The following is a 25,019-nucleotide window of genomic DNA, read 5'->3' as shown; positions in this document are numbered from 1 at the left end:
CTTTTCTTTAGGAATTGCTGCATTGACACTGAGTTGCAGTGCCCTAGTTACAGTATCAGGCGAAATGGCATTACCATAATGGAATAAACTCAGGCATACTAGCAATAAGCTAAGTTCTTGAATTATGCAGTTTCAGTAAAATGTAGTTTCCGGTCTGTTGGTTAACTTTTTTTTTTTCCTGACCTCAAATCATGCAACCAGAAAATGTACACTGTTTTAAATTACACTTTTTAATATGAACAATATACCTTTCATTCTGAAAGCTTCCTAAATTCACTCTTTCCTAGAATTTGTTGCCAGGTAACCTCCTGCTTCTGCAAAAGAAACTTCACCATCTTGACTTGTAATTTTGTTTAGCTTTTGTTATCTTGACTGTGGGCAATGCTACCTTCTCTAAACTTGTCTAAAAGATTGTCAAAGCTTTTTGTGATCAAAAGGTTTAGGTTAAAAATATCCCTTGTTTACTCTGAGATGTTTCAAGTGAGATTTAGGAAGAAGTGAAGAAAGGCTTCTTAAAGGAGAAAGGAGGAGGAGTAGTAACAAATCAGTTAGGAGGAGGAAGAAATGTGAATGGTTCAAAGAAAATATGTAACAGCTTTTTTGCTAGGAAGCCTTAGTTCTGTGCACTTTGGAACAGACACAGATGAAATTTCTTGGAGGTAAGGAAGCTGTTACCATAGTATGATATGTTGTCTCGTGGAAAAAATCTGTATTCAATTAAAAACAAGTAACCAAAAAAACCCCCCACTTTGATATGTCGCTACTACAGTGTGTGAATGTAAGTCCTAGTATCGGTACTTAGAGTTAAGATCAATTCTGTAACTGAAGTACGAGGAAGGGATTGTTTCCAGTACAAAGGCAGTTGCAAAGCTGAGCTCTATGGAGTTCTCTGTATCTCTTTTGGTAAGTGTTCAAGCATTATCAATTCTGCACTGTTGCCTCAAAATTTGAGATTCCTTAAACAGAAGATTTCTTACTGACTTCAGAGAAACCTGTTTTGCAAAACTTCTGATTTTACTTCTTGGGAACTTAAGAAATCCTAATGGCACACAATTTTTGGTTGCCATTATAAAATCCACCTTTCTTGCCTGTTTTTTCAGTAGTCTCGTTGTAGGTGTCAGATTGCTTTCTAGCCAGCCAGACCTTCACTACCAAAAAAACCCCACCAAACCCCAGCTAGCAATCAATTAGTTTTATTGTTTGTCCACGATTCAGGGTGCTTGCCAGCAGTTAGAATACACAATATACTAGTTAGAACATGGAATATAGAGGTTTTTTCCTAACCAGTTGATTCCTAGTTGCATAGACATTTTTGGAAGGGATGAGGTGTTTAGTATTTTAAGGTAGATCTTGGGGATGCTGAAATTTTTATGCATAAGCAGACAAAGTGATTAAAAGGAAAAGTTTGAAGTGAGGAGTATTACCAGAAATTGAGAAAGCTGGTAGTTGTAAAATAACACTTTGGTTTTAGCCATAACCAAATAAAAGTACATGCAAACAGTAACAGATGACTTTTTTTTCTTTATTAAAGAAAAGGGCGGAATTTATTTATTTATTTATTTATTTTAAAAAAGTTTTCAATTTAAAAAATTTAAAACTCACATCTTTGATGAGAACTCTTGTTATGGCAGGGACGCTCAGAATTCAGCACTTTCTGTAATCAACTGGCTATAGTCCCCAATGACACTATTGAGCAGCGCTATACCTCTTAAGAGTTTATATCAAATGTACATCGTTGTGTTTGGTTCCTGTTTGCTTTATTTTTTTTTTCTATTGTATTTTGTCACTAATATCCATCTTCCATTCTTTTTATTTAGTCTATGTTATAATATCGGTCTTCTGCTTGGCATCTGCAATCAGTCTATACAACTGTCTTGCGGCATTAATAGGAGAAATACCATTTGGGCAGTGCAGGTATTGTACGCCTTTCAATTACTATAAATGCAAGGTTTCTTTTGAGTATTTTCTGATTGCTACTCAAGGTAGCGTGAAATACGAGAACAGTTTGATAAATTGTTTCCTGTATGGTTTAGCGCGTGGGATTGTTACAAAAGAAAATGACAAGCTCCTTTAATAGATATTGAAGGTATCTGTAGCATAATCAACACTTAAAACAGTGCTGTGGGAGATATACTCATTACCTTTATTTGAAAGCATTGCAATAATTGAACTTGAAAGACTCTGCTTGTCTGGCTGAGCTTGGTTTTCTGAAATTCTGGTTGCCTGTAGGGTGTGCTCACTTTGTTCATCAGGGAACTCTGTAAGAGAAGATCCTACACATACTTTGCTTTCTTGGCAATGGGAATGCTAAATAGTTTCCAACTCTTAGTGGGCTGCTTTGAGCAAGTACTATGCTGTAGGCAGTAGTGGGTTTTTTTCCCTCGTGTTAATCTGTGCTGTACCTGTGACAGACCAAATTTTAACTTTTTTGTGATGGAATGCATTGCTTATGTCCTTTGTGTTAGAAGTTAGTGGTTACGGTCCTGGCTTGGGTAGTAGGTTATCAGAGTACAGATAGCCTCTTCTTATTGCTCCAAGTTAAATATCCTACAGGTATTAGTGAGTATGGGAACGTCCCCGTTTTCCTCCTCTGTATTTTCACTTTAAAAAACCCTAGCATTTAATGCAACAAATGTTTCTTTTCACCAAAATAACAATGCTTATAAGCTTGGAAGCCTGAGATTATATTTGCATGTTACTTAGTACAGGATATTAGAGCCTGGTGATCCAGTAGCCCATCAAAAGGTATAGATCAGGTAGAAAAGACAGCAGGTTTTGTGGAAGCTGTAGGACAGGCGCTATTTCCTTGAGTTAGTATAAGTTCAAGAACTGTCCTAGAAAATTGAGTAGGCAGTGGAGACAGATACGGGCTCACAATTTTGCAATACATAGTTATTCCATTTTGAGTCTTCTATTACGTGTCCTAAAGTTGATTCTCACCACCACCACCCCTTTCTGGAATTGTGCCATGTCTGTCCCTCACTGACATAGTTCTGTTGGCATAATTATTACATGTCAAAAATTGATTGAATAAGTTAATCTGGTTGCCACCTTCCCTGGATGTGCTTGCTAAAATGAGGACTGGCCATTAAAGCCCAACTTGGCTTATTATCTGTGGGCATGTTTTTAATGCAGCCCAGAGAAGGACTGGTACTGCAGTTGCAAGAATAATGCCACGTGAGTCCAGATGGAACAAACAGGCAAAGGAGAAGCTCTCAGGATGGGAACATCTTGTCACCTTAAGGACCCATGATAGCACAGGCATGTGTTTTGGCTGTTGCAGGTTTTAGTTTTTAAATTTAATTATTTTCTTTTAGGATTGCTTGTTGCAACAAAAACATTGAAGTGAGGCTTATTTTTCTTGCTGTATTCTGCATAGCAGCAGCTGTTGTCTGGGCAGTGTTTCGAAATGAAGATGGGTAAGTGATGCTTTCTGACTTGAAAGAGTAATATGAGTAATTGCCACTAATGAACTTCCCATCATATAACTAATCATGGAGCATGGCATCCTTCAAAATGGATTTTGAAAAAGACATGAAACTATTTATGAAGCTTAACAAGCATGGGAATAATAGAGAACAAAGCTACACAAATGAACTGTGTCATAATTTAGAGTTACAAAATATTAGGAAGATGAGGAAGAACTAGCTTGATTACTAATGACTGCCACAGGGGAAAAAAGTGCAGAAATAGCATAGGGACCATAGGATCTGTGCTTCCTGTGGTCCAGTGGAAGCACAGAACCACAAATACACAAATATTCTAGTACAATCCTACGTAGCGTCTTGAGCCAGATGCTAAGTAGGGCTTCCAATCAACACCACCTGTTTGTGAGCAACCATACAAGTGAACACCAAGGGCCCTGTTAATGGCCTCTGTTCAATTAATTTTCTCTGTAGCACACAGATAAAGAATAGTTAACTATTTATGATCAGAGGCTAGTGTAACTTGACCACTCTGAAACTAGGTTTTTTTGTGATTTTTGGTAGCAATACTTCCTAAAAATGAATTTCTTGCTTTCCAATCCATTTTATGATCTTGCTATTTCCAGCAAAATCTAAAATCACTATTGCACTTAGATTCCAGCCATAGTTTGAACAATGTGTAAAAATGTGTTCTTATTTTCAGATGGGCTTGGATTTTGCAAGATATTTTGGGAGTTGCTTTCTGCCTAAACTTCATTAAAACACTGAAAATGCCCAACTTTAAGGTACTGTAAGTTGCTTACCCTAAGAAAGTATTCTAATGCCATGAATCTGTAAGTTTAGTGTCAGGAAGCAGGTTTTCAATACTTTCATACTTAAAAAAAAACCAAACAAAACAACAACAACCCAAACTCTTACCAGATTTAATAATTAATAAAGGAAATTAATCCTATTCTAAATGCTATGCCTGAATTAAAATGGGGGCTGAGTGCGGTAGTGTTCTTTTTTGACATGGTGGTACAGTAATGGTAACAGAATCTAAATATGCAGTTCTTGAAAACCTGTGGTAATACTTTGTTCTTTTTTTTTGCCAGTCCTGTGTGATACTTCTAGGACTTCTCCTTCTATACGATGTGTTCTTTGTCTTCATAACACCATTTATCACAAAGGTATGTCTGTTAATTTTTTTTTTTTTTAATAAAAACGTATGGTCATTGGGGCAGCATTTTTGCCAAACAAAAAAGTATTTTCAGTGTTCTCAATGCTGACTTCCTTTTTTTTTTTCCCCCATTTATTATAGCAGTGACCTAAATTTTCGTCTTGTATGGGTCGCAGTGCATAATGCTTGTGTAGGTGCTGTAAATGATGTTAAATGACTAAGTTTTCAGCAGTCATATGGCCAGAAGTAAGCTGTCTCGAGTTGTGTGACAGGATGATGATAAGAAATTACTGTCCTCCAGTTCTCTTCCTCCATTTGCTTTCCACACCTGTATGTTGGAACATGCTCTAGTACATTCTGTGGTGCTCGGTTGCAGTGTAGTATGAACTGTATGCAAACATATCTGCTTTTACTTTGAAGCAGAAAGCTCATGGCAGTAAAAGCTGACACTTTATCTGAACTTCCAGCTACATCTAGTGGATTTGTTGTTTGGGTTGTTTTTCTTTAAAAGTTACTTTAGGCTGGACTACATGTTTTAAATATAGAACAATATGGTATAATACTGTATGTTACTAGTGCATTCCTTTTGATATTCAGGATTTTTCTAATCCTGAATTGCAAGATGAGGTACAAGCAGCTTTTGTAAATGTAGTATGAATGTTTTGCTATATTAAACCACTAACTTTTGAAAAATAACCTTAATTTCAGAATGGGGCAAGTATAATGGTTGAAGTTGCAGCTGGTCCTTTTGGAAACAGTGAAAAGGTATGAATAGTTGTCTTAGTATGTGCCACATACAAATACTGACACTTCGTAGCTAATTCCTAGTGTGCTTTTGGCATAACTATCTCACAAAATATAGCCAGCTTCTGCTATTTTCTTTTAAGTATTAAATACCTGTTGACTTGGGTTTGATCCTAGAATGATGGAAACTTGGTGGAAGTCCCTGCTGAACGCTCAGCTCCCCATGAGAAAGTAAGAATTGTATTTCAGATACTGGATTTTTAAATTATTCCCTCTGAAAAGACTATTCTTTTGGGGAAAACCTGACTATCCAAATTTCTCTTCAGGGCCTGGATATCATTGATCAATATTCTATAGTTAGGTTAATAATCCAGACTTGTTATTCTTATAACATGGCTAAATGTTGTTTTAACTTTTTGTGTGTGTGTGTGCATATTATTTGTAAATCTGAAATTCCAACTTACATGTTGCCTTAAGCTTTATCCACTCTCTATGTTGGTTTCTAGTTTTTACTTCAGGTTCTACCTATTTTGAAGTTCTGCATTAACAATAAATTAATCATATTAAAACTGTTTATTAATCTAAGCAAACAAACAAACAAACAAAAAATCCAGAACACCAGGATGCTTTAGATTAGATTTATGTGGGCTTCTGAAATACTGTTTTACAGTTACCTGTGGTTATTAGAGTGCCTAGACTTGAATACTCTGCATCGACACTGTGTGACATGCCATTTTCATTGTTGGGTTTTGGAGACATTATAGTCCCAGGTGAGAAAATGTTTTTGGCAATTGTAACTGAAATAGTTGGTTTTGGTTCTCAGCTAACTTATATTAGAGTTTATTCTACATAGTAATTACTAAATCAAATACAGCAGTTTGCCTTGATCTGTCAGTGCAGAATGCAACAAAAGCCACAGTACAAGAAAGTGTAGTGTGTTACAGAACACTTAAATAGCGAAGAGGTTTTGTTTTCCTGTCACGCTGTATTGCGTAAATACAAGTCCCATAGGTAAATCCAGTTGTTGGTATTAAGTAAATCTCATTGAAATCTCACACAAAGCAAGATTCTGTGACTTCATAGTATTTTCATATCCTAGACCACCTAATTAGAGGTGAGGTAGTGGAAAATATATTATCAATTTTTTCCATCTTTCTCAGAAGAGCTGAATGTTGCCATAGCTGGAGTCTTGAGCAAATTACTTAAATCAGGCACAAAGCACCATCTCTCTCTTTTCCTGTGATTTGTACTGAAGCAAAATTGCTGATTGTTAAGAGCAAGCATTAAAATTCTATTGAAGAAAAGTATTAAAACTCCGCTGCTACTCTTCTGTATTAGTGCCTTCAAAATTGAAAATACCACAATATAATTAACTTGCTTAAAAAAACAAAACCTTTTAACACCAAGCTCACTCGGCTCATATTTGCATTATGGTTTTGATTTCAAGACTTACCATAGGATTTCTTAAACTGAATCTTGGCTTTCCAGAAATAAATGGGAAGAAGATAACATACAGTAGTGGGAAGTCTTAAGATAAATTCTTTTTATACTACTTTGATTTGGAAGATTGGGGATTAAAAAAAAAATTAAAAATTCATGGCTAAATATTTCAGTAATACTTTTTTTTTTTCTTTTTCATCAAGGGCTTCTGGTTGCATACTGTCGAAGATTTGATGTTCAGACAAGTTCATCTTCTGTATACTACGTTTCCTGTACAATAGGTAAATTGTGATATTTCAGCTATGTTAATCTTTGTGCTAGCTCTTCTTTAAATGGCAGAAGTAGATAGTTTTCTTCAGGTAAAGATTCAATGTTGTCAAGAATCTCTTCATAATCTCTTTGATGTGCCTGCCCATATTTATGGTGAATATTCTTTATGGTAGTCAGTTGCTTTGAGAAAGCTTGCAAATACAGAGCAACCTGTTATCTCTATTTTCTTCGTTATATTAACAAGGAAGATACTGATTTAAAAAAAGAATAATTCTGGCTTATGAAATGAGTGACTTAATTTAAAAATTCACCTGTTCTTGATTGTGTATGTATATCTTTTTATAGCTTATGCCATTGGTATGGTGCTGACTTTCGTTGTTTTGGCATTAATGAAGATGGGACAACCTGCCCTTCTCTATCTTGTACCATGTACACTCATTACTAGCTCGCTTGTTGCTTGGAGGCGTAAAGAGATGAAGAAGTTTTGGAAAGGAAGCAGTTACCAGGTAAGCTGGATGCTTTCTGTATTTTGTTGTTAATTTCTTTGAGTATGTGCTTCTCTAAGACTAGCAAAAATTGGATTGCAGGTGATATATTACCAAGTACTTAATGTCAGTTATCTTCTGGGACGAATAAGGAAAAATAATCTTTACTCTTAGAAAATCTTAGTCTGGTAGTTGATGTGGCAGAAAAAAAAGCATAAGGAAGATGAAATAGCTGGTTTGGTACTCATGGAAAAAAGTAATTTATTCTGTTTTATTTTCTTTGAAATGTTTTTTTTTTCATGTTTTAACATTCCTCAACTATCATCTCGATGTGGTATAACATGAGTCACTGAACTAAGCGTGCAGATTCCAATTTGCACTAGCTCTGTATTAAGTTCAACAAAGTTGGTGATCAACTAGAGTTTTAGTAACTTTCCATGCAGCATGGGTGTCCTGCATAGTCAGGTTTATATGGAGCATTCGGCAACAAAATAGCTGGATGATTATTTTACTGTTTTCTGTCACAGCACACACTGTGTAAACTCTGCTTTGCATATTCTGCATTTCCTCTTTGGTTATCTCTAACACTACCCGGGAATTGCAGTACTTAAAATCTCAACAGCTGTCTGCCTCTGCTGGTTGTCATGTGCACATTCCCCCAGATTTGACTTCCTGTAGTAACTGAGTGTGCCAGTAGCCCTTGTGAGCTGGCATTTATCATAAGACAGACCAGTCTTGAGATTACGCTAAATGTTATTTGAGTCCTACAGGCCAATATTATTTGAATTCAGCACCTATTGCCTCTATCTAGGCTGTGTTGAACTCACCTCAGAGAATGGATAGTCTGATGCGAGGGGAGGTGGGTGATACGAAATTGATGGTGGAAAGGAACAGCTCATGCTTTTTCAACTTCTGCATTGCAAGGTTTAAGTGGATCAATGCAAGTAACGGTGGTGTTAATTCTTGTAAAATGAAAACTGCAGGCACACAGCTCCTGTAGTGTTATCAGCTAAATGCTGCCTTTTGATCTAATATTCTACACCTGCTTCAGCTGGAGGTTAGCTAGGTATAAAATTACTCAGGAGGTCATAGAATCATAGAATGGTTTGGGTTGGAAGGGACCTTAAAGATCATCTAGTTCCAGCCCCCCTCCCCGGGGCAGGGACAGCTTCCACTAGATCGGATTGCTCAAAGCCCCATCGAACCAGGCCTTGAACATTTCTAGGGATGTTGGCATCCACCACCTCTCTGGGCAGCCTGTGCCAGTGCCTCACTGCCCTTGGAGTAAAGAATTCCTTCCTAATCTAAATCTTCCCTCTTTCAGTTTAAAGCCATTACCCCTTGTCCTATCACCACATGTTCTTGTCAAAATTTCCTCTCCAGTTTTCTTGTAGGCCCCCTTCGGGTACTAGAAGGCCTCTCTGGACCCTTCTCTTCTCCAGGCTGAACAGCCCAGCTCTCTCAGCCTGTCCTCACAGGAGAGGTGCTCCAGCCCTCTGACCATCTTTGTGGCCCTCCTCTGGACTCGCTCCAACAGGTCCATGTCCTTCTTATATTGGAGGCTCCAGAGCTGGAAGTGATACTCCAGGTGGGGTCTCATGAGAGTGGAGTAGAGGGGCAGAATCAACTCCCTCGACCTGCTGACCATGCTTCTTTTGATGCAGCCCAGGATCCAGTTGGCTTCTGGGCTGCAAGCACACATTGCTGGCTCATGTTGAGCTTCTCATCCATCAGTAGCCCCAAGTCCTTCTCCTCAGGCCTGCTCTCAGTTCGTTCTCCGCCCAGCCTGTATTTGTGCTTGGGATTGCCCTGACCCACGTGCACGACCTTGCACTTGGCCTTGTTGAACTTCATGAGGTTGACACGGGCCCACCTCTCCACGCTGTCAAGGTCCCTCTGGATGGCATCCCTCCCCTCCAGCGTGTCGACCGCACCACACAGCTTGGTGTCATCGGCAGACTTGCTGAGGGTGCACTCTATCCCACTGTCTGCGTCGCCGACAACGATGTTAAACAGCATCACTCTTGACACCAACCTATGAGGATCGCCACTCATCACCGGTCTCCACTTGGGCATTGAGCCATTGATCACAACTCTTTGAGTGTGACCATCCAGCCAATTCCATATCCAGCAAGTGGTGCGTCCATCAAGTCCACGCCTCTCCAGTTTAGAGGCAAGGATGTCATGTGGGGCAGTGTCAAATGCTTTGCATGAGTCCAGGTAGATGACATCAGTTGCTCTTCCCTTATCCACCAATGGTGTAACCAGATTCTAGAAGGCGACCAGGTTGGTCAGGCGCAATTTGCCCTTAGTGAAACCATGTGACTGTCACTGATCACCTCCTTATTGTGCACATGAATAGACTAGAATAGAACCATTAAGGCTGGAAAAGACCTCTAAGATTATCAAGTCCAACTGTCAACCAAACACCATCATGTCTACTAAACCATGTCCTGGAGTGCCACATCTACATGTTTTTTGAACACCTCCAGGGATGGTGACTCCACCACTTTTCTGGGCAGCCTGTGCTGATGCTTGACCACTCTTTCAGTAAATAAAGTTTTCCTAATATCCAATCTAAACCTCTCCTGATGCAACTTGAGGCCATTTCCAGTAGTTTCCAGGAGGATCTGCTCTGTGATCTTGCTGGGCACAAAGGTGAGACTGACTGGCCTGTAGTTCTCTGGGTCTTCCTTTTTTCCTTTTTTAAAAATGGATGTTACGTTTCTCCTCTTCTAGTCAATGTGAACTCACCAGACTGCCATGACTTCTCAAAAATGATGGATAGTGGCTTAGCAACTTCCTCTACCAGTTCCCTCAGGATCCACAGAGGCATCTCATCAGGTCCCATGGACTTGTGCACCTTCATGTTCCTTAGATGGTCTCGAACCTGATCTTCTCCCACAGTGGGCAGTTCTTCATTCTCCCCATCCCTGCCTTTGCCTTCTGTGACTTGGGCAGTGTGACTAGAGCACTTGCCAGTGAAGAATGAAGCAAAAAGTCATTGAGTACCTCAGCCTTCTCCGTGTTCTGGGTAATGAGGTCTCCCATTTGCTTCTGGAGAGGGCACACATTTTTCCTAGTCTTCCTCTTATCCCTGACGTACCTATAGAAGCTTTTCTTGTTGCCCTTGATGTGCCGGGCTGGGTTTAATTCTATAAGGGCTTCAGCTTTCCAAACCTTGATCCCTGGCAATTTCTCTGTATTCCTCCCCGGCTGCCTGTCTTTGCTTACACTCTCTGTAGGCTTCCTTTTGGTACTGGGGTTTGTCCAGGAGCTCCTTGTTCATCAATGCAGACCTCCTGGTGTTTTTGCCTGATTTCCTCTCTGCTGGGATGCATTGCTCCTGAGCTTGGAGAGGGTGATCCTTGAATGTTAACCAGCTTTCTTGGGCCCTTCTTCCCTCCAGGGCTTTATGCCGTGATCCTCTAACAAGCAAATCCCTGAACAGGCCAAAGTCTGCTCTCCTGAAGTCCAAGGTAGTGAGCTTGCTGTGTGCCCACCTCACTGCCCTAAGGATCTTGAACTCCATCATTTTATGGTCACTGCAGCCGAGGCTGCCCTTGAGCTTCATGTTCCTCACCAGCCTCTCCTTGTTGGTGAGAACAAGGTCCAGCATAGCATCTCTCCTCGTTGGCTCCTCTGTCACTTGGGGAAGGAAGTTATCATCCACGCATTCCAGGAACTTCTTGGATTCTTTATGCCCCGCTGTGTTCTCCCTCCAGCAGATATTGGGATGACTGAAGGCCCCCATGAGGACCAGGGCTTGTGACCGTGAGGCTGCTCCTATCTGTCTATAGAGGGCCTCATACACTCGGTATTCCTGGTCAGGTGGCCTGTAGCAGACTCCCACTGTAACATCGCCCTCTTTCATCCTGACCCATAAGCTCTCTGTCAGCTCCTCATCCATGCCAGACAGAGCTCCGTGCACTCCAGCCGGTCGTTACCCAGGGGGAAGCACCCCCATGTGTAAATTGCTGACTGCCATTCTGCAATAGACAGGGTCGCATGTATGAAGCCAAATAACTCTGGGACTGTTGGGGGGAAAAAGCTTAGCAATTTATTTTCCTCACTTAAGTTCTGAGGAAGATTGGCCTAAGTAATCTGGCAAGTCTCTTTAGTGACAAAAATTTCTTGCACTTCTCATAGCAAGACTCATAGTTGGAAGAACTATGTTGCCATAGTAGTTATTTCATCTCCTTTCAACTGGTTTCTCAAAGGATTAAAACTGCTCTGAACTTCAGCTTGTTTTGAGGTCAGATGACTTAAATTTCTGGCACAATTTAAAATGCTGACTTCCACCTCCACTCCACTGCCCCCGAGTTAGACTTGTCTGTGATTGAACACCTCTATGTAACTTTACTAACTCCTATTTTTCTATATCTTTCTGAAGAACTTTTTCTATATTAATTTTTTTCCAGAGAGTGTTATTCAAGTTGCACTCTCAGAATGCTGCAGTGTTGATCTTTCTCATGTGCTGTCCTCCCCACATAAAGCTGTATTTTGAACTGTCCTTACTGAACTTGCAAGCACACATGCAAAAAAATAAAAAAGGAGACTATTTTTTGCTATAACAATGGTAATTTGGACTGGAGCAGAGCTCCCCCATTGACACTGGTGACCAGAGCTCTGTAGAGGTTTGCTTTGCCCTCATGGGAACAGAGAAACCTTGCAGACGACCTGTTAGAGCAAAGCATCCTGAGAATAGGGGTACCAGAGCATGTACAGTGCAGATGACTAAACTTCATTAATGCTGCTGTTTGTTTATAGTCCATTAGTTACCTGTTTTGAGTTTTTCTGATTTTTATTGTCTATTATTTTAATAATGGAATGAATTTTATTTAGGTATCGGACTCCTCCAGGACGCCTTTGCTACAAGGTGTGATTATGGCCTTCTTTTAATGCAACTTTATTAATCATCTTATGGTTTCTTTTTCCCCCCTCTACTTCTTCTTTTCATACTTTTTTTGCATCTATCTTCTTTTTAATTTTTTCTGAGTAATTCAGTAGAAGAGGGTAGAAGTGAAGATAAGCTATAAGCCTGTTTCTATGCTTAGGTTTTTAATTTTTTCTTTATTTAAAGTAAAAATTAATATAAAGTACTGTCCTGGGGGCAGGGTGAATAAGAAACTGTGTGGTGATCCGGGCTAAACCACCACAAGTACCAATGGAGCTATGATTCCTAAGCTTGAAGGCAGGCTTTGTATGTGAGTCTACTCTAATTTCCCAAATCACTAGGAATGTCTTCAAATAAGTTAATTGTTGTTAGGTCCTCTACTGTTACCTATATGGAAGTCCTTCGCCTAATTTTTCTGTGCCATTGCATTGACATGAAAACCTGCTTGATGTTAAACAACAATTTTATTGTCCTCTGTTGTAATGTTCAGCATTATAATTTGCTTTTAGTAATCATGTCCCTCTGTCACCTTATTACTCAACAGTGTACTTTATCCCGTACTGTCTGCAGTGCTTGCAGTGGGACGGGGAGCAAGGATTCAGACCAGCTTTTGTGGTGGTGCTGCTGCACAGCTTCCAGTCTGCAGCGAGAAGGTTTAACCTTAATAGGCTATTTCTCATGACTGCTAACACTGATGGTCCACTGTCTTAAGCACAGCATGGAAAGAGCAATGCAAGCTTTCAGATTTCAACTCTTTTCAGAATTTAATCTTTTAAATATAATCTTGAATTAGAGTCATCAGTCTAGAGTTACCCATCCATGTATAAAGCATAGCTTGTCTGCCCTGTACACTGAAGACAATTTGAGATGGTGAGCTCTGCCTGTGTCTTAACTTCTTTTTAGTTCAGAATTTTTCTTATTAGCTTCTTTCTTATAATGAAGAGTACTTAAACAATTTAAGTCTGATTAAGAAGCCTTAATAATAAAGAAATAGATGCAAACTCAAGAGGAGGTTAGGAGGCAGGAGGGGTTGAGTGCCAATTAAAATCAGATAGCCAAACTGTATTTTTATAACTTAAAATTCTTCTGTCCTGCTGTGTGCACTCAAATTCTTGGATAGGATTGTTAAAACCAGTTTTTCATACATATGGGAAATACTTGACTCCCTAAGATAGCTCTGAGGTCCCATAATTCTTAGCTGAGAGCATTCCTGTTGCTGCATAATGATGCAGTCTTAAATTCTAGTTATGCAGTATGTGGGTTTTTTGTGGAGTAGTCTTGAGCTGTAATGAGTCCATGCACAGAAAAAAATTTAACTATTCGCTGAAGCCCAGGAGTTTCTTGTGAGAGTAACGTACCTACTTTCCTCCCACCGAGTGGGCAGTATGGCTGCTGTGAGGTGTATAATAAAGGTTTTTCTAGGTTTTCTGGATTGTTTATATTTCTCATGTATGCCTGCATGATAAACTAATTTGATACTTATTTCCCAGTTACTGATTTAATTTAAAAATGCTATTTGGTTTTTGTATCAGTACAATTTATGAAATCATTTTAGTGACATAATGAAAGATCTAGTGGACTAAAGCAGCTTTGAGGTCTTTTAGCTAGAATAGTCTTGCAGCTTTTTAGAGTTAGTCAGTTTGAAGTGTTTAGCAAGCTTTCTTATTTATATTTGAAATAATAAATCAACAGATTTGTCATTGGTATGTTACACAGCATGTAGCTGCTGTTTGGTACTGCAACTTTAAATCACATTTTTAGATAGTTGCAAATTAATCATAGCTATAAATTGTTAAGAATTATATGAATGCAACGTCATAAGAGTGAATCTTGTGGTTGAGTGTGTGCATAGGTACTATGTACACTCTTAAAGGTAGAAGTTTGTATTGCCATTTCTAGTTTGGCTCTGTGTGTTTGGGATTTTTTTATTATTATTTTTAGTTTTGGTTTTAATAGTTCACCATCTTAGAAGGCAGGTTAAATATGATGTATTTTAGTTACAAAGCTGTCTTGACACTCCCCCTTAAAAACTATCAGAAATTCAGATGTGGGAGAAAATCTCTTCCACTTCAAAAATGTTCATCAGCTCTCCATGATGATTCCTTTGGCTCTTTTGAGGCTTGAACCAACAACTTTGTCTAGGATTTTAGCATGGTGCCTTCATCTTGCTGCTCATTGTCATAAAGATTCCTGCAGCTTCTGCTGAGGCATTGAGTGTGGGGTTGTCCTGAGAGGATCTACAACTGCTGGACACTTGTGGGAAAAGCTGCTTAATGCAATCTTACCCTTTTAGAAAGGTATCTTTTGTCCCTGACTTCAGGTTGTGGGCTATCCTTCTGTATGGTGGAGAGATTAGAAATGGGGTGGAGTAGCTTTTTTTTTTTTTTTTTGGCCTTGTAACATTTATGTCTGTCAAAAAAGCCCAAACAATATTTATGCTCTATTATCCATTTTGATTTTAAAGTTAACTTTAAAATCTGATATATTAAGGAGAGACATTAAAATTTAAATACACGAGGTATCTCCAGCATAGGTATGTTTTGTGCTACTTACCTTGCTGAAGGATTAAGAGAAGAATCTTTGACTTTGGGATAAACTGAATTATTGCAAATAGTTTTATCTCTTCCTTCTGGAAGCATCTTGTCAATTTAATAGGGAAACGTTTTATAAAAATGCTTACCAAAGCTACCTGCTCTATGCCAGCTGTCAGGTGATACTCCCTAGGATGAAGGAAGGTACATGGCATTACTTGATGTGATGTGGTAAGGTAGGGGAGTGGTGATGTTGGGTTTTTTTCCCAGAACAAATACTTCAGTCCTCATTCAAAATGACAGTTTGACTTGTGTAATTGCAGGGAGTGTTTTGCTTTGGGTGGCTTTTGATGTGGTTCTTTGGTTACAGTGCTAGGGGAAAGTTCTAGATACACTGAAGTGAATGCAAGATTGTCGTAAGCACAGGAGCTCCGTATTCACTGTTGGACTGAGTGTGTGCTATTGCCGTAGCTCAGTTCTTGTATCGGCAAGATTTGTGCCTGCCTTCGTTCTTCTTGTCTTAATTCTGACACACGAAGGGAGGGATGTGAAAGACCTTTTCTGGTTTTAGTCAGATTGATACTGTGGACACTAGGCTTTCCTAAGCCTTACCCGAGTCCCAGTGACTTGTTTCTGCCTTGAAACTGTCATCTCAGCTTACTGCATGGCACACTGGTGCATCTGACTTGGGAACAGCTTGTTTAAGCAAACCTGCTTTTAGTAGGGTATGTTCGTATACCTTGCAATGAAACTATTGTGTTGGTGTAAAAGACGGTATGGCACAGAGCGGCGGTCATGGCTGGAGATGAAGAGAGAAGTTAGTGGAACTACTCTCTTTGCCCTGTATATAGAATTATACCACATTAAAGTGCATATGACACAACACTGTCGGAGTACTGGCTTTGTCTTGCCAAGGATCCTCCAATGGGTGCTAGTAAGACAAGAAAGCAGTTGTGTCTTCATCGCATGGATATCGGCCCAGCTTAGAACCCACGCGGTGACCAGCTGTTTGGCAGAAAGACAGGGAGCCTTTTTACTTCTAGGCAGGACGTGCCACTATGGAAGAATGTATGTAGGGGGTTTCTGCCTTTTGATGCTGAAAGCATTATGCCTTTGTCCTAATAATCCTGCCGTGCTGGGCATATGAGCTCCTTGACGCATTCTGTTTTCCAGCACTAGTTTTACTGTCTTCTGTCTTTGGTTGTCAGCCGTCAGAACTGTCCAATCCTTGGCCTCTTGTTAATTATGCTTAATTCTGCAGCCCTCTAACTGATTGGTTGCAGTTTGCCATGCTAACAAATGTGTGTGTTACCTCTGTAATTTATTCAATGCCTCATCCCAGAGGGAAACTAGAGCCTTCATTGCCTTCTAGGAATACAGCAAGGGACAGAGAAACAGGCTGCTTTTGGGTCAGAAAAAGTACAATGTCCTGTGTTATTCAGGCAATCTAATCGGTTACATTTATTGGAACGTATAATCAGTCTATATAATAATCTAATTTAGGTTCTCTTCTGTTGTGGGACTTCACAATTCCATTCCTTTTATCCTTTTTAAAATAAAAGGAAAATTTACAAAGAAATGTTGCCGATACAGGTAGTTTTTACTAACTGTAATATAGCTGGTTTTTACTGTCATGAGAAGAAAAAGCTTGTCTTTTCTACTCAAGCTACTGCTTGCTACCTGTAAATGTTAGGTAGGATCCTAGAGTCTATTTCCAGTTCTTCAAACCGTGTCTTTGAAAAATTTGCTTAACCCAAATCATTTCTTTTGTTCTCTATATTTAATAATTGAGATGCTTTTGACTCTTAAGTTTAACTTCTTGTAGAGGACTTGCATCCTTGGTTGAAGAATGCTTTTGTAGGAGAAAGCATTAGCTAAAAGAGCTTTGATTATTTGGCTTAAATGCTTTTCTGATCTATAGAGGACTTCCTATCTGTATGCTGCTAAAATGCACTCTTAACACATGTTTAATTGTATTTGTCTTAGCTAACAAATATTTTGGACCAGTGGGGGAAAAGCAGTATTTCTTTATAAAGAGTCATCTCTCTTTTTTCTTTCTTTTCTTTTTTTTTTTTTTCTTTTTACATTTAGATGATGGAACATCTGGATTATACAGGAAATGAAGAAAGCACAGCATCAGCCAGTGAACATCTTGGAGGACAATAACGTGTAGGATCCTGATTTACAGTAGTATTCAAATTTTCTACAAACGGATTACAGTAAATTTGGTTTAAGTTTTACGATAGAATATTTCCTACTCTGTATAAAAGGGTTTTTTAATCCTGCACCTATATTTTTATGGAAAATTTTGTTAATAACATAAAAGTAATCAAAATAGACTTGCATTTTTACGGCCAAACTATAGCTAGTAAAACCGTGCCTTATTTCAATTCAAATAAAAGGATATTTTCTATGCAAATTTCCAAATGTGTTTCTATACAGTATATTTTTATAAAAGTTTCTTGCCCGTATCAGTTTGATGCATGAAATGTTTCCTTAATTTTGATTATGACTTGTCGTGTTTCATTAAAAAAAAAAAGTCCAGTACCCTTCATAGGACTCTTTTCCAGATTTTGCGTGCAAAGATTGGTTGTAATATAATGATAGCAACTAAAGAATGAAGCTATAGTTCCATTACCAGAAGTAATTGAATAAACTGTGTATGTTAGTCTGTGTACATTGTAAGCCATAAAATAGGTAACAGGGTAAATTTAGCTTGGGGTTGTGAGCCTTTTTCCCCCCCTCTGCTATAGTATCACTGGCTTATGCCTTAATTGGGAAAATTGTTAAGCTTTGATGCAAGTCTTTGGATTATATACATCACCAACTATTTCCAGAAAAATAAAAGAGGAGAGGTACTTACACAGTGGTCCTGGAAACTCAGGCAAACAAGATGGTGCAAAAGGCAAGAGGCTTTTTGCTCAGAAGTGCGATTTTGCGGGGTAGGGGTGGTGAAATGTTAATTCTGGCCTGATTCTTCTCCTGCTTATTGAGACGAGGTCTATATTTGTGGTCTTCATTTGGCTGTGGATCAGTTCAAAGGGATGGGGGAAGACAGGACAGATTGTGGTTTTGTGTTGTTTTGGTTTTTTTTTTTAGCTTTTCCATCTACGCCTTTTTTTTTTTTTTTTTTTTTTTAGAAACTATTTTTGAAAATTCTTTGGAGTTGATAGACAAAACAACAGGTTTGAATAGTGCTAGTAGTGCCTGTGATAGTTAAGGCCAATGCATGTCTTTAACTTGTTTAATCTTAATTTGTTTTAGCTTTTAAAGACTTGGAAAAGGAGAAATAGTTTAAATCATTAGTTTACATTTAGAAGAGTTTGAGGTTTTTTGACACTTTTCTTCTTTTCAGGAAACTGCAAATTGAGGGAAATTAGGCATAGAAAATTTGTGTATCTGTAGTGCTAACACGTTACACCAAAGAAAATTGGAGAAGGCAACAACAGGAAACCATTGAGTTCACCTAGTGCTAATGTCAGGTAGTCGTTAAAAACATTTTTCCTATTCTTTAAATGAATGTCTTTCCTATAGTCAGTACTGGTTCAAGAACCTGGAGAAAACAACCAAATAAGCACATGCTGGGCAATGGCAGTGCAGGCTTTCCTGCAGTGCCTCACGTAAGTGCCTCCGTGTTCGTCTGGAGGTCACCTCTGCACATTTATAGCAAGTTTGGGGCATGTCAGCTCAGGAAAACTTACCAGATTAAATCTAGTTTAGCTAGATTTACTTTGGAAGTATGCTAATTAAGACAATTGTCAATCTGTATTGGCCGTTAACAAAGGCTTACTGCAAATTCACCACTTTATGTCATTTATATCAAGTTTAAACTTTTGTTCTCAAGAGTCAGGAGCAGACAGACTTACAGCCTGAGTATCCGTTGTTGCCATTCGCACAGATTGACCGTCGTGCCAGTTGATACGGGTAAGGTACCCACCTTGTTTGCAACTTCCTGAAGAAAACAGAAATTACAGTTTTCATGTGTTGGTAGTTGCACCTCTTGACTTTCTTGGCCTAAGCTTGAACTGACAGCCTCAGCATACAATGATTGTGCGCAACACCTTCAATTTTTATTTGACTGGCACTTAGTAATAAATTACAGTATACCTCATTGTTCCAATAGCAGACTGAAAACTTTTATTCAGATGTTTTGTCATGCTCTTTAACAAGCTCAATATCTGCCAAAGTTAAATGGTTATGAAGAAGTTTCTGAAAAATCTTGAAAGAGTTGATGTAGTCATAATTCATTCAGAGTTATACACTACTCAAAGCCCTTGGAAGCTTCACAAATCTATGTAATATGACTTCTTTTTCCTTTGAAATGCATGGAGGATTTATTAAATTTTCAGCTATAAATGATAACAGAATTAGTATAAATAAAGAGGACCTTTGGCAATGTAAGTGTATTCAGCAGCTGGCTGTGGAAACTTGGTCTTGTTCTGTGCCTAATTACGCTCCATGCCTGATCATGCCTGAGGTGTCACACACATGTGCTGCAGTTTAATGGGATGTACACTAACTTTTTTCTTTCAAATGCTTAGGTGCTTTGTTTACAAAAATTAAGAATGGAGTTTAAAATTTTTTATAAATAATAGGTTAGTATTGACTACTGAAATGAGGTTTTTTAAAAGTTCAGTAGAAATTATTGCAACACTTCTAGCAATTTTGACTGTTTTAATGTTAAATTTGGTTGGGCTAAACACTATGTTAAAAGCCTTTTTAGTCATACTTAAATAGAAAAATGTTACTACTTTTTCATTGTGTGTTTACTGACAACAGCCCCCTTCCTTATGACTCTTAAGTTATCACTTTAAGAATGTTATTAATAAATGTTACTTGGGAAAAAAAAAGTTGAGTAATGGCTTTGTTCTAACTTGTCTTTTTCTTACTGTGAATGTTCATGGCAAAACAGTTAACACTTGGTAATACCAAGTAAATTAAAAATTCATGATACACCTCCATAAATATGTAGTTGCCTGTATTAAAGTTATGATTCTGTTGTAAATACCTATGTGGTAGTTTTGGTGGATTGCTTTTCCCACCCCTCCCCTCTTTTTTTTTTTTTTTTCTCCAGGGGCAGAGGGGAGAACTGATGTCTGCGAATTGAGCTACATCAGTTTTACTTATCTAACCTGGCAAAGGCTTGTGGCACAGCTGTTAGTCGTGAGGTTCTGTGAAAGTATACCTGACAAACAGTGAGTTAGAAATTTAACACGTGCAGACTTCTTGATGGTAACAAACTTATGTAGATCTAGCCTGGGAAATGGTGCTGCAGAAGCATTGTTCAGTTGAATGTATCTAGTCTTAGGTACAAAGGGCAAGAAAAAGCCAAGCTGCAGTCTTCAAACCCAGCCTGGGTTGGAAATGTTGGCAGGAGGAAAAAAAAAAAAAAATCACTGGGCCTGAATACACTTGATATGTGATCCTTGAAACATCCGTAGAACCTTGTGATAGTGTGTTTGTATTTAACATGTTTTTAAGTATTTTAAGCTTCTTCTGCTCATATACTGGAGATTTCAGTAACATTGAGTACTTAACTGGGAGAAAACTCACCAAAATGCTGTTTGAATTTACTTATTTTGAAAAGTAGAGAAGTTAAGAAGAACAGATGCAGCTGCAATCAGCAAACTTGTTTTTCACTGTCTGTTGCCTGTGCATTCTGTTGTTAGGGCTGGTACGTTGGACACTCCTGCAAAACTACAAATCTCAGACGCTTCAAAATAGCAAGCAGAAGAGAGGCATTTTCTTCTAAGGAAAAGGGTTACCATTATCAGTTAACAAGTGCTTGCCTATTTAGATTGGTCCAATTTTTACAGTACAATTCCATTTAGACATAAGAAAAAACTTCCCACTGTGAGTGTGGTCCAACACTGCAGCAGGTTGCCCAGAAAGGTTGTGGAGCTGCTCAAAATACAACCGAACAGTTGCAGCCTGCTGTAAGCACAGAGGGTTGGAGTAGGCATTTTTCAGCTCATTTTACAGCTTGAATGATCTGCAATTTTTTTTTTCTTTATAGAAAAACTCAAATTTTATCACCACAACATGGGTTTGATTTTCACTTGGAATAATTGACTTCTACTAAACTGTTGGATTTAAGCATATTTAAAAGTGGTCTTTGGATTTGTAATGCTTTCAGAAGCTAAAACACTGATTTATTTTCAAGTAGCCTATACAGCACATTTTACTGTGTGAATGATTTATCTTTCCAATTTTTGAGGAGAGGAGAATAACTCAGACTGTTATCCCTGTTGCCAGAAGTGAGTGATCAAAGTTCAAGGTTTTGTGTTCTTGAGAGAGGCTGATGATACAGGCTCAGGTATCTCTGGAATCCCTCTTATTTATAAAGAATGTGCAAGATCCTGTTTCCCTGAACACAGAGGGCATCAAATAGGTGAGAATAGTGTTTTGCTTGCAGCTCAAAGACCTTTTAACCAATAAAGCGTTTAGATCAAAGAACTCCTTTCAGCTTTTTCCTAGGAGTGTGCTCGCAGATATTCTGCTGTCTGGTTTCCTGTTCCTTCACCTTACTGGTGCATTCGCCTCCTTTCATTCCTCCTCCTTCCTATTTGGAGCAATACCAGCATGTTTTTAAGTGTCTTTGCACATTACTTTGCCTTGGACAGTAATATGTGCCTCTGTTCCAGTATGGAGACCAGTGTTTATGAGGAAGTTCAATCTCTTGGACTCTTTTAAAACAAATACAGGAGTCATACCCACCAACTCAACCTACCCTGTGATGTAATTTAAAACAATAGCTGCTTTTCTGCGCATCTTTATCTCTGTTACAGTCCCACTGGCTTTCTGGGGTTGCATTAATGTAAAGTCTGGCTTAGATTTGAAAATGAAAAAGTAAAGAAAGCTTTTTAGCTTTATCAGAGGCTGAAATGCACTTGTTCTGGCTCTCCCTGTGTTTTGCAGAAAGGCTACCTGAATATACCACGTTCTGTACGGTACATGCTTGTACAAGGACATACAACAGTTATCAGTACATTTAAAAGTTCAACAGTAACTCAGATACTTTAATGTCAAGGTTTGTTCTTATGTGTCCCTATCAAAGCTACAAGAAAAGTGGGGTCCTTTTAATGTTTCTTTCAAAAGGTAGTGGAGACTGCTGGGAAACCATCTGTGTGGATTTAAGGTAACTAACTGCAGAAAACTAGTAAACAGGAATTTCTCTGGTAGATGAGTATTTCTCTGGTAAAATTTAGTTTAAATAAAGTTTAAAAGTAAATTTGCATTATAGTAACAATGGTAAAAAGAGCAAATGCATGCTTATTAATACTTCTCTAAGAAATGGAACAGCAAGCCTCTGCAGGACAAAAGTGTCACTTCTGTCAGTGTCACTGTCAGGTGAGAATTCAACGTTGGACAATTCGGATCAGTCCTGTATAGGCTCACCTAAAATTTTACTTTTTTGATTATGAGGTACCTATCCCTGTATTAAAAAAAAAAAAAAAAATTCAGAAACAGACCTCTGTAAGGATACCTGTGAACTTGTCTTATATATTTCTAAAATTTAGGAAGCAATTGGCTTGACTTGCTGCCCTGTTCTTGCAAAGCAGTTTGTTCAGACTGTCACACTAGGCTGGCGTTGCTGCTGCCTCGCCCGATGGAGAAGCAGCTCCTCTGGCTGCTGTCTCTTTCCCCACTGTTTTGGGCAGTGCAGTCATGGAAGGAGATGTTACATCTCTGCTTCTTGCACGTGAAGCATCTCTACACAAAGGCCACCTCACTGCCTGTCCACCATGCAGCAGCTCAGCTGCTAAAAAACTAAAACTGAAAACAAGAACTTGTGAGGCCAAAGATTGCGGCAGGAACAATTTTCGCGGAGAAGCTTTGTAAATCCCATAAAAGTTATGGTGGGACAAAGTTCAGAAGGAGCAAAACTGACATAAAGTCGCTTTAGTTATTTTCTAAAGGCAGAGTCTGATAAAATCTTGCAAAGGGTGACCATTATGGTGTAAATATGCCCATACTGCTCCTGGCAGCTACTGGTTTTACACATGTAAATAGAGACATTTGGAGGCACACCCTTGGCAGTTTTGTGCAAGACTTCAGCCTGCGTTGGTTAAGCTCTCAAACGCTGTTTTCTGAGCAGTAAGTAATGTATCATATTCCCGAATACAGGATATGCTTACATTATACTTTAGATGATGGGTTGGGTAATGTATCTTTTTTTTGTACACTTACTGAGCATGTTGAAGGCAACATAGCACAGTCGGAACTACTGTGTGCACTCCAGTTAGGTTGCTAACTTGAGTATCCCTATTAATATGGAATATCTTTAATGCAGATTTTAAAACTGGAAAACCCACGCTCATTTGCCTGATTTGGATGTGACAAGCCATACTCCAAAGCCAAACTTGAGTGACTGGTTCTGTACTGAGCTTGGCACTTTAAGTCGTTGAGCTCATGGCGATGCCATCCAAAAGCCCACGCTACAGTCCTTTCCTGGTGCTGGTGGTCATCTGCCAGTCCCAGAGCAATGGGGAAGACTGAAAAACTGATAAGCCTCACATAGCTTTCTCTGCATCTGCATCTCAAAGTAAATGGCTGGCTTTGTAAGTGAAATAATGCCCTAGCCCTAGGTTCACACACTAAGTGCAGTGAAAGGACCCTGGTTAGAGGGGAGCTGACCTGTGCTAGTGGCCTTCGGGTGATACCACATCAGCTCTTTTCTCTCTAAAGGCATGCTGCCTCCATGTTCCCTTTTTATAATTACTTTGTACACTAAGATGTCAATGCTATTTTGCCAATTTTAATACATGAGCAGTTCATAAATACATACATTGCTTGGGAGATTGAAGTCCAAATCAGTTACAGGACATGATTTGTTTTATGACTATTAAACATGCAAAATCAACTTTTTGTACATTATTTTTCTCTAGATTTATCTTGAATTTACCCTAGATTTTATGACGTCTTTCTTGAATGTACAGCTAAGGCACTTGTTTCCTTCAAGGGAATAGAATCATAGAATCATAGAATGGTTTGGGTTGGAAGGGACCTTGAAGGGCCATCTAGTCCAACCCCCCTGCAAGGAGCAGGGACATCCCCAACTAGGTCAGGTTGCTCAGAGCCTCATCCAACCTGGCCTTGAATGTTTCCAGGGATGGGGCATCCACCACCTTTCTGGGCAACCTGTTCCAGTGCTCTACCACCATCATTGTAAAAAATTTCTTCCTTATTTCTCATCTAAATCTACCTCCCTCTATTTTAAAACCAGCTGAGAAGATACCATTATGTATCTTCTCAGCTGTTAAAGCTACCACATTGCTCAGACTAACTGCTTTTTGGTTTTGAAGAACCTTGGCATAGTGCAAAAAAAGATTACTAAACCTTTAGGACCTCATCAGAAGATAATGTGTAACTCTGGAGTGTACCACATACCAACAAAGTAACCGGAATTTCTAAGCAGTTTAAAAACTGCGAAGTTGCACATTTTTTTAGTTTTATTTTTCCTGGCTTCAATGGAAGCAAGCCTCCTCCTTTTAGGTTATATTTCATAAGTGTTGTGAATAACAGCAATAAGCTGTTTCTACTTAATCTCGTTTTGAAATAGCATATTTTGACCTTCTGAAAAGTTGCATGTTTGTAATGTTATTTGGTGTGTTATTCAAGAGGTATTTTCAGAAAAACTCAGCACCTTCAGCACTAGAAAGACTCTTCACAATAATGGACCTACAGGTCCCATTAACCTGCATCATCTGACACTTTTTTTTTTTTTTGCCTTACTTGACAAATTTTAAACTTTCATCTTGAAAATATAAGTATCTTCAGTATTCAGGAGTAGCAGTCAGAACGTAAACTAGTGAGTTGCCACTTTAGCTATAGCTCGACAGCTGGTTTGCCTAGATACTTCAGAAATGGACAAGCCTGTGGCAAAAAAAAAAGGGAGATTGGGAGAATTCACCCTAGTTAAAAGAATAAAAGTGAATGAATAATACTTCTTTTCTGATAAAGGTGACTTTAGTAAGGGACAAAAATGGTTTCTACACAGAATCTGTTTGACCTTGAGTAGGATATTAACTAGATCCCCTTATCAGTTGGCATTTGCATCTGATTTAA

At 38.8% G+C, this 25,019-nt stretch overlaps 1 protein-coding gene across 6 annotated transcripts in view; it reads left to right on the top strand.

The window, feature by feature from the left end:
* Positions 1-19,801, top strand: part of SPPL2A (signal peptide peptidase like 2A) — a 31,279-nt gene extending 11,478 nt beyond the window's left edge. For 3 of the 6 annotated variants that reach the window (XM_086757233.1, XM_086757238.1, XM_086757237.1), the window contains exons 7-16: positions 1,818-1,914; positions 3,318-3,419; positions 4,129-4,210; positions 4,520-4,594; positions 5,293-5,349; positions 5,506-5,559; positions 5,999-6,098; positions 6,972-7,049; positions 7,384-7,544; positions 17,043-19,801. In XM_086757233.1, the coding sequence (XP_086613359.1) occupies positions 1,818-1,914; positions 3,318-3,419; positions 4,129-4,210; positions 4,520-4,594; positions 5,293-5,349; positions 5,506-5,559; positions 5,999-6,098; positions 6,972-7,049; positions 7,384-7,544; positions 17,043-17,117 (881 nt within the window). In that variant the 3' untranslated portion in view covers positions 17,118-19,801. Of the gene's footprint in view, positions 1-1,817; positions 1,915-3,317; positions 3,420-4,128; positions 4,211-4,519; positions 4,595-5,292; positions 5,350-5,505; positions 5,560-5,998; positions 6,099-6,971; positions 7,050-7,383; positions 7,545-12,368; positions 12,403-17,042 lie in introns of all 6 variants that reach the window. The other 3 variants (XM_086757234.1, XM_086757236.1, XM_086757235.1) reach the window with 3 other exon arrangements.
* Positions 19,802-25,019: the final 5,218 nt, after the last annotated feature.

The sequence above is a fragment of the Chlamydotis macqueenii genome, chromosome 12 (assembly GCF_036417535.1).
Source record: "Chlamydotis macqueenii isolate bChlMac1 chromosome 12, bChlMac1.mat, whole genome shotgun sequence".
Taxonomy (NCBI): domain Eukaryota; kingdom Metazoa; phylum Chordata; class Aves; order Otidiformes; family Otididae; genus Chlamydotis; species Chlamydotis macqueenii.
Note: the sequence above shows the minus strand (reverse complement) of the source record. Positions and strands in the feature narration are given on the sequence as shown.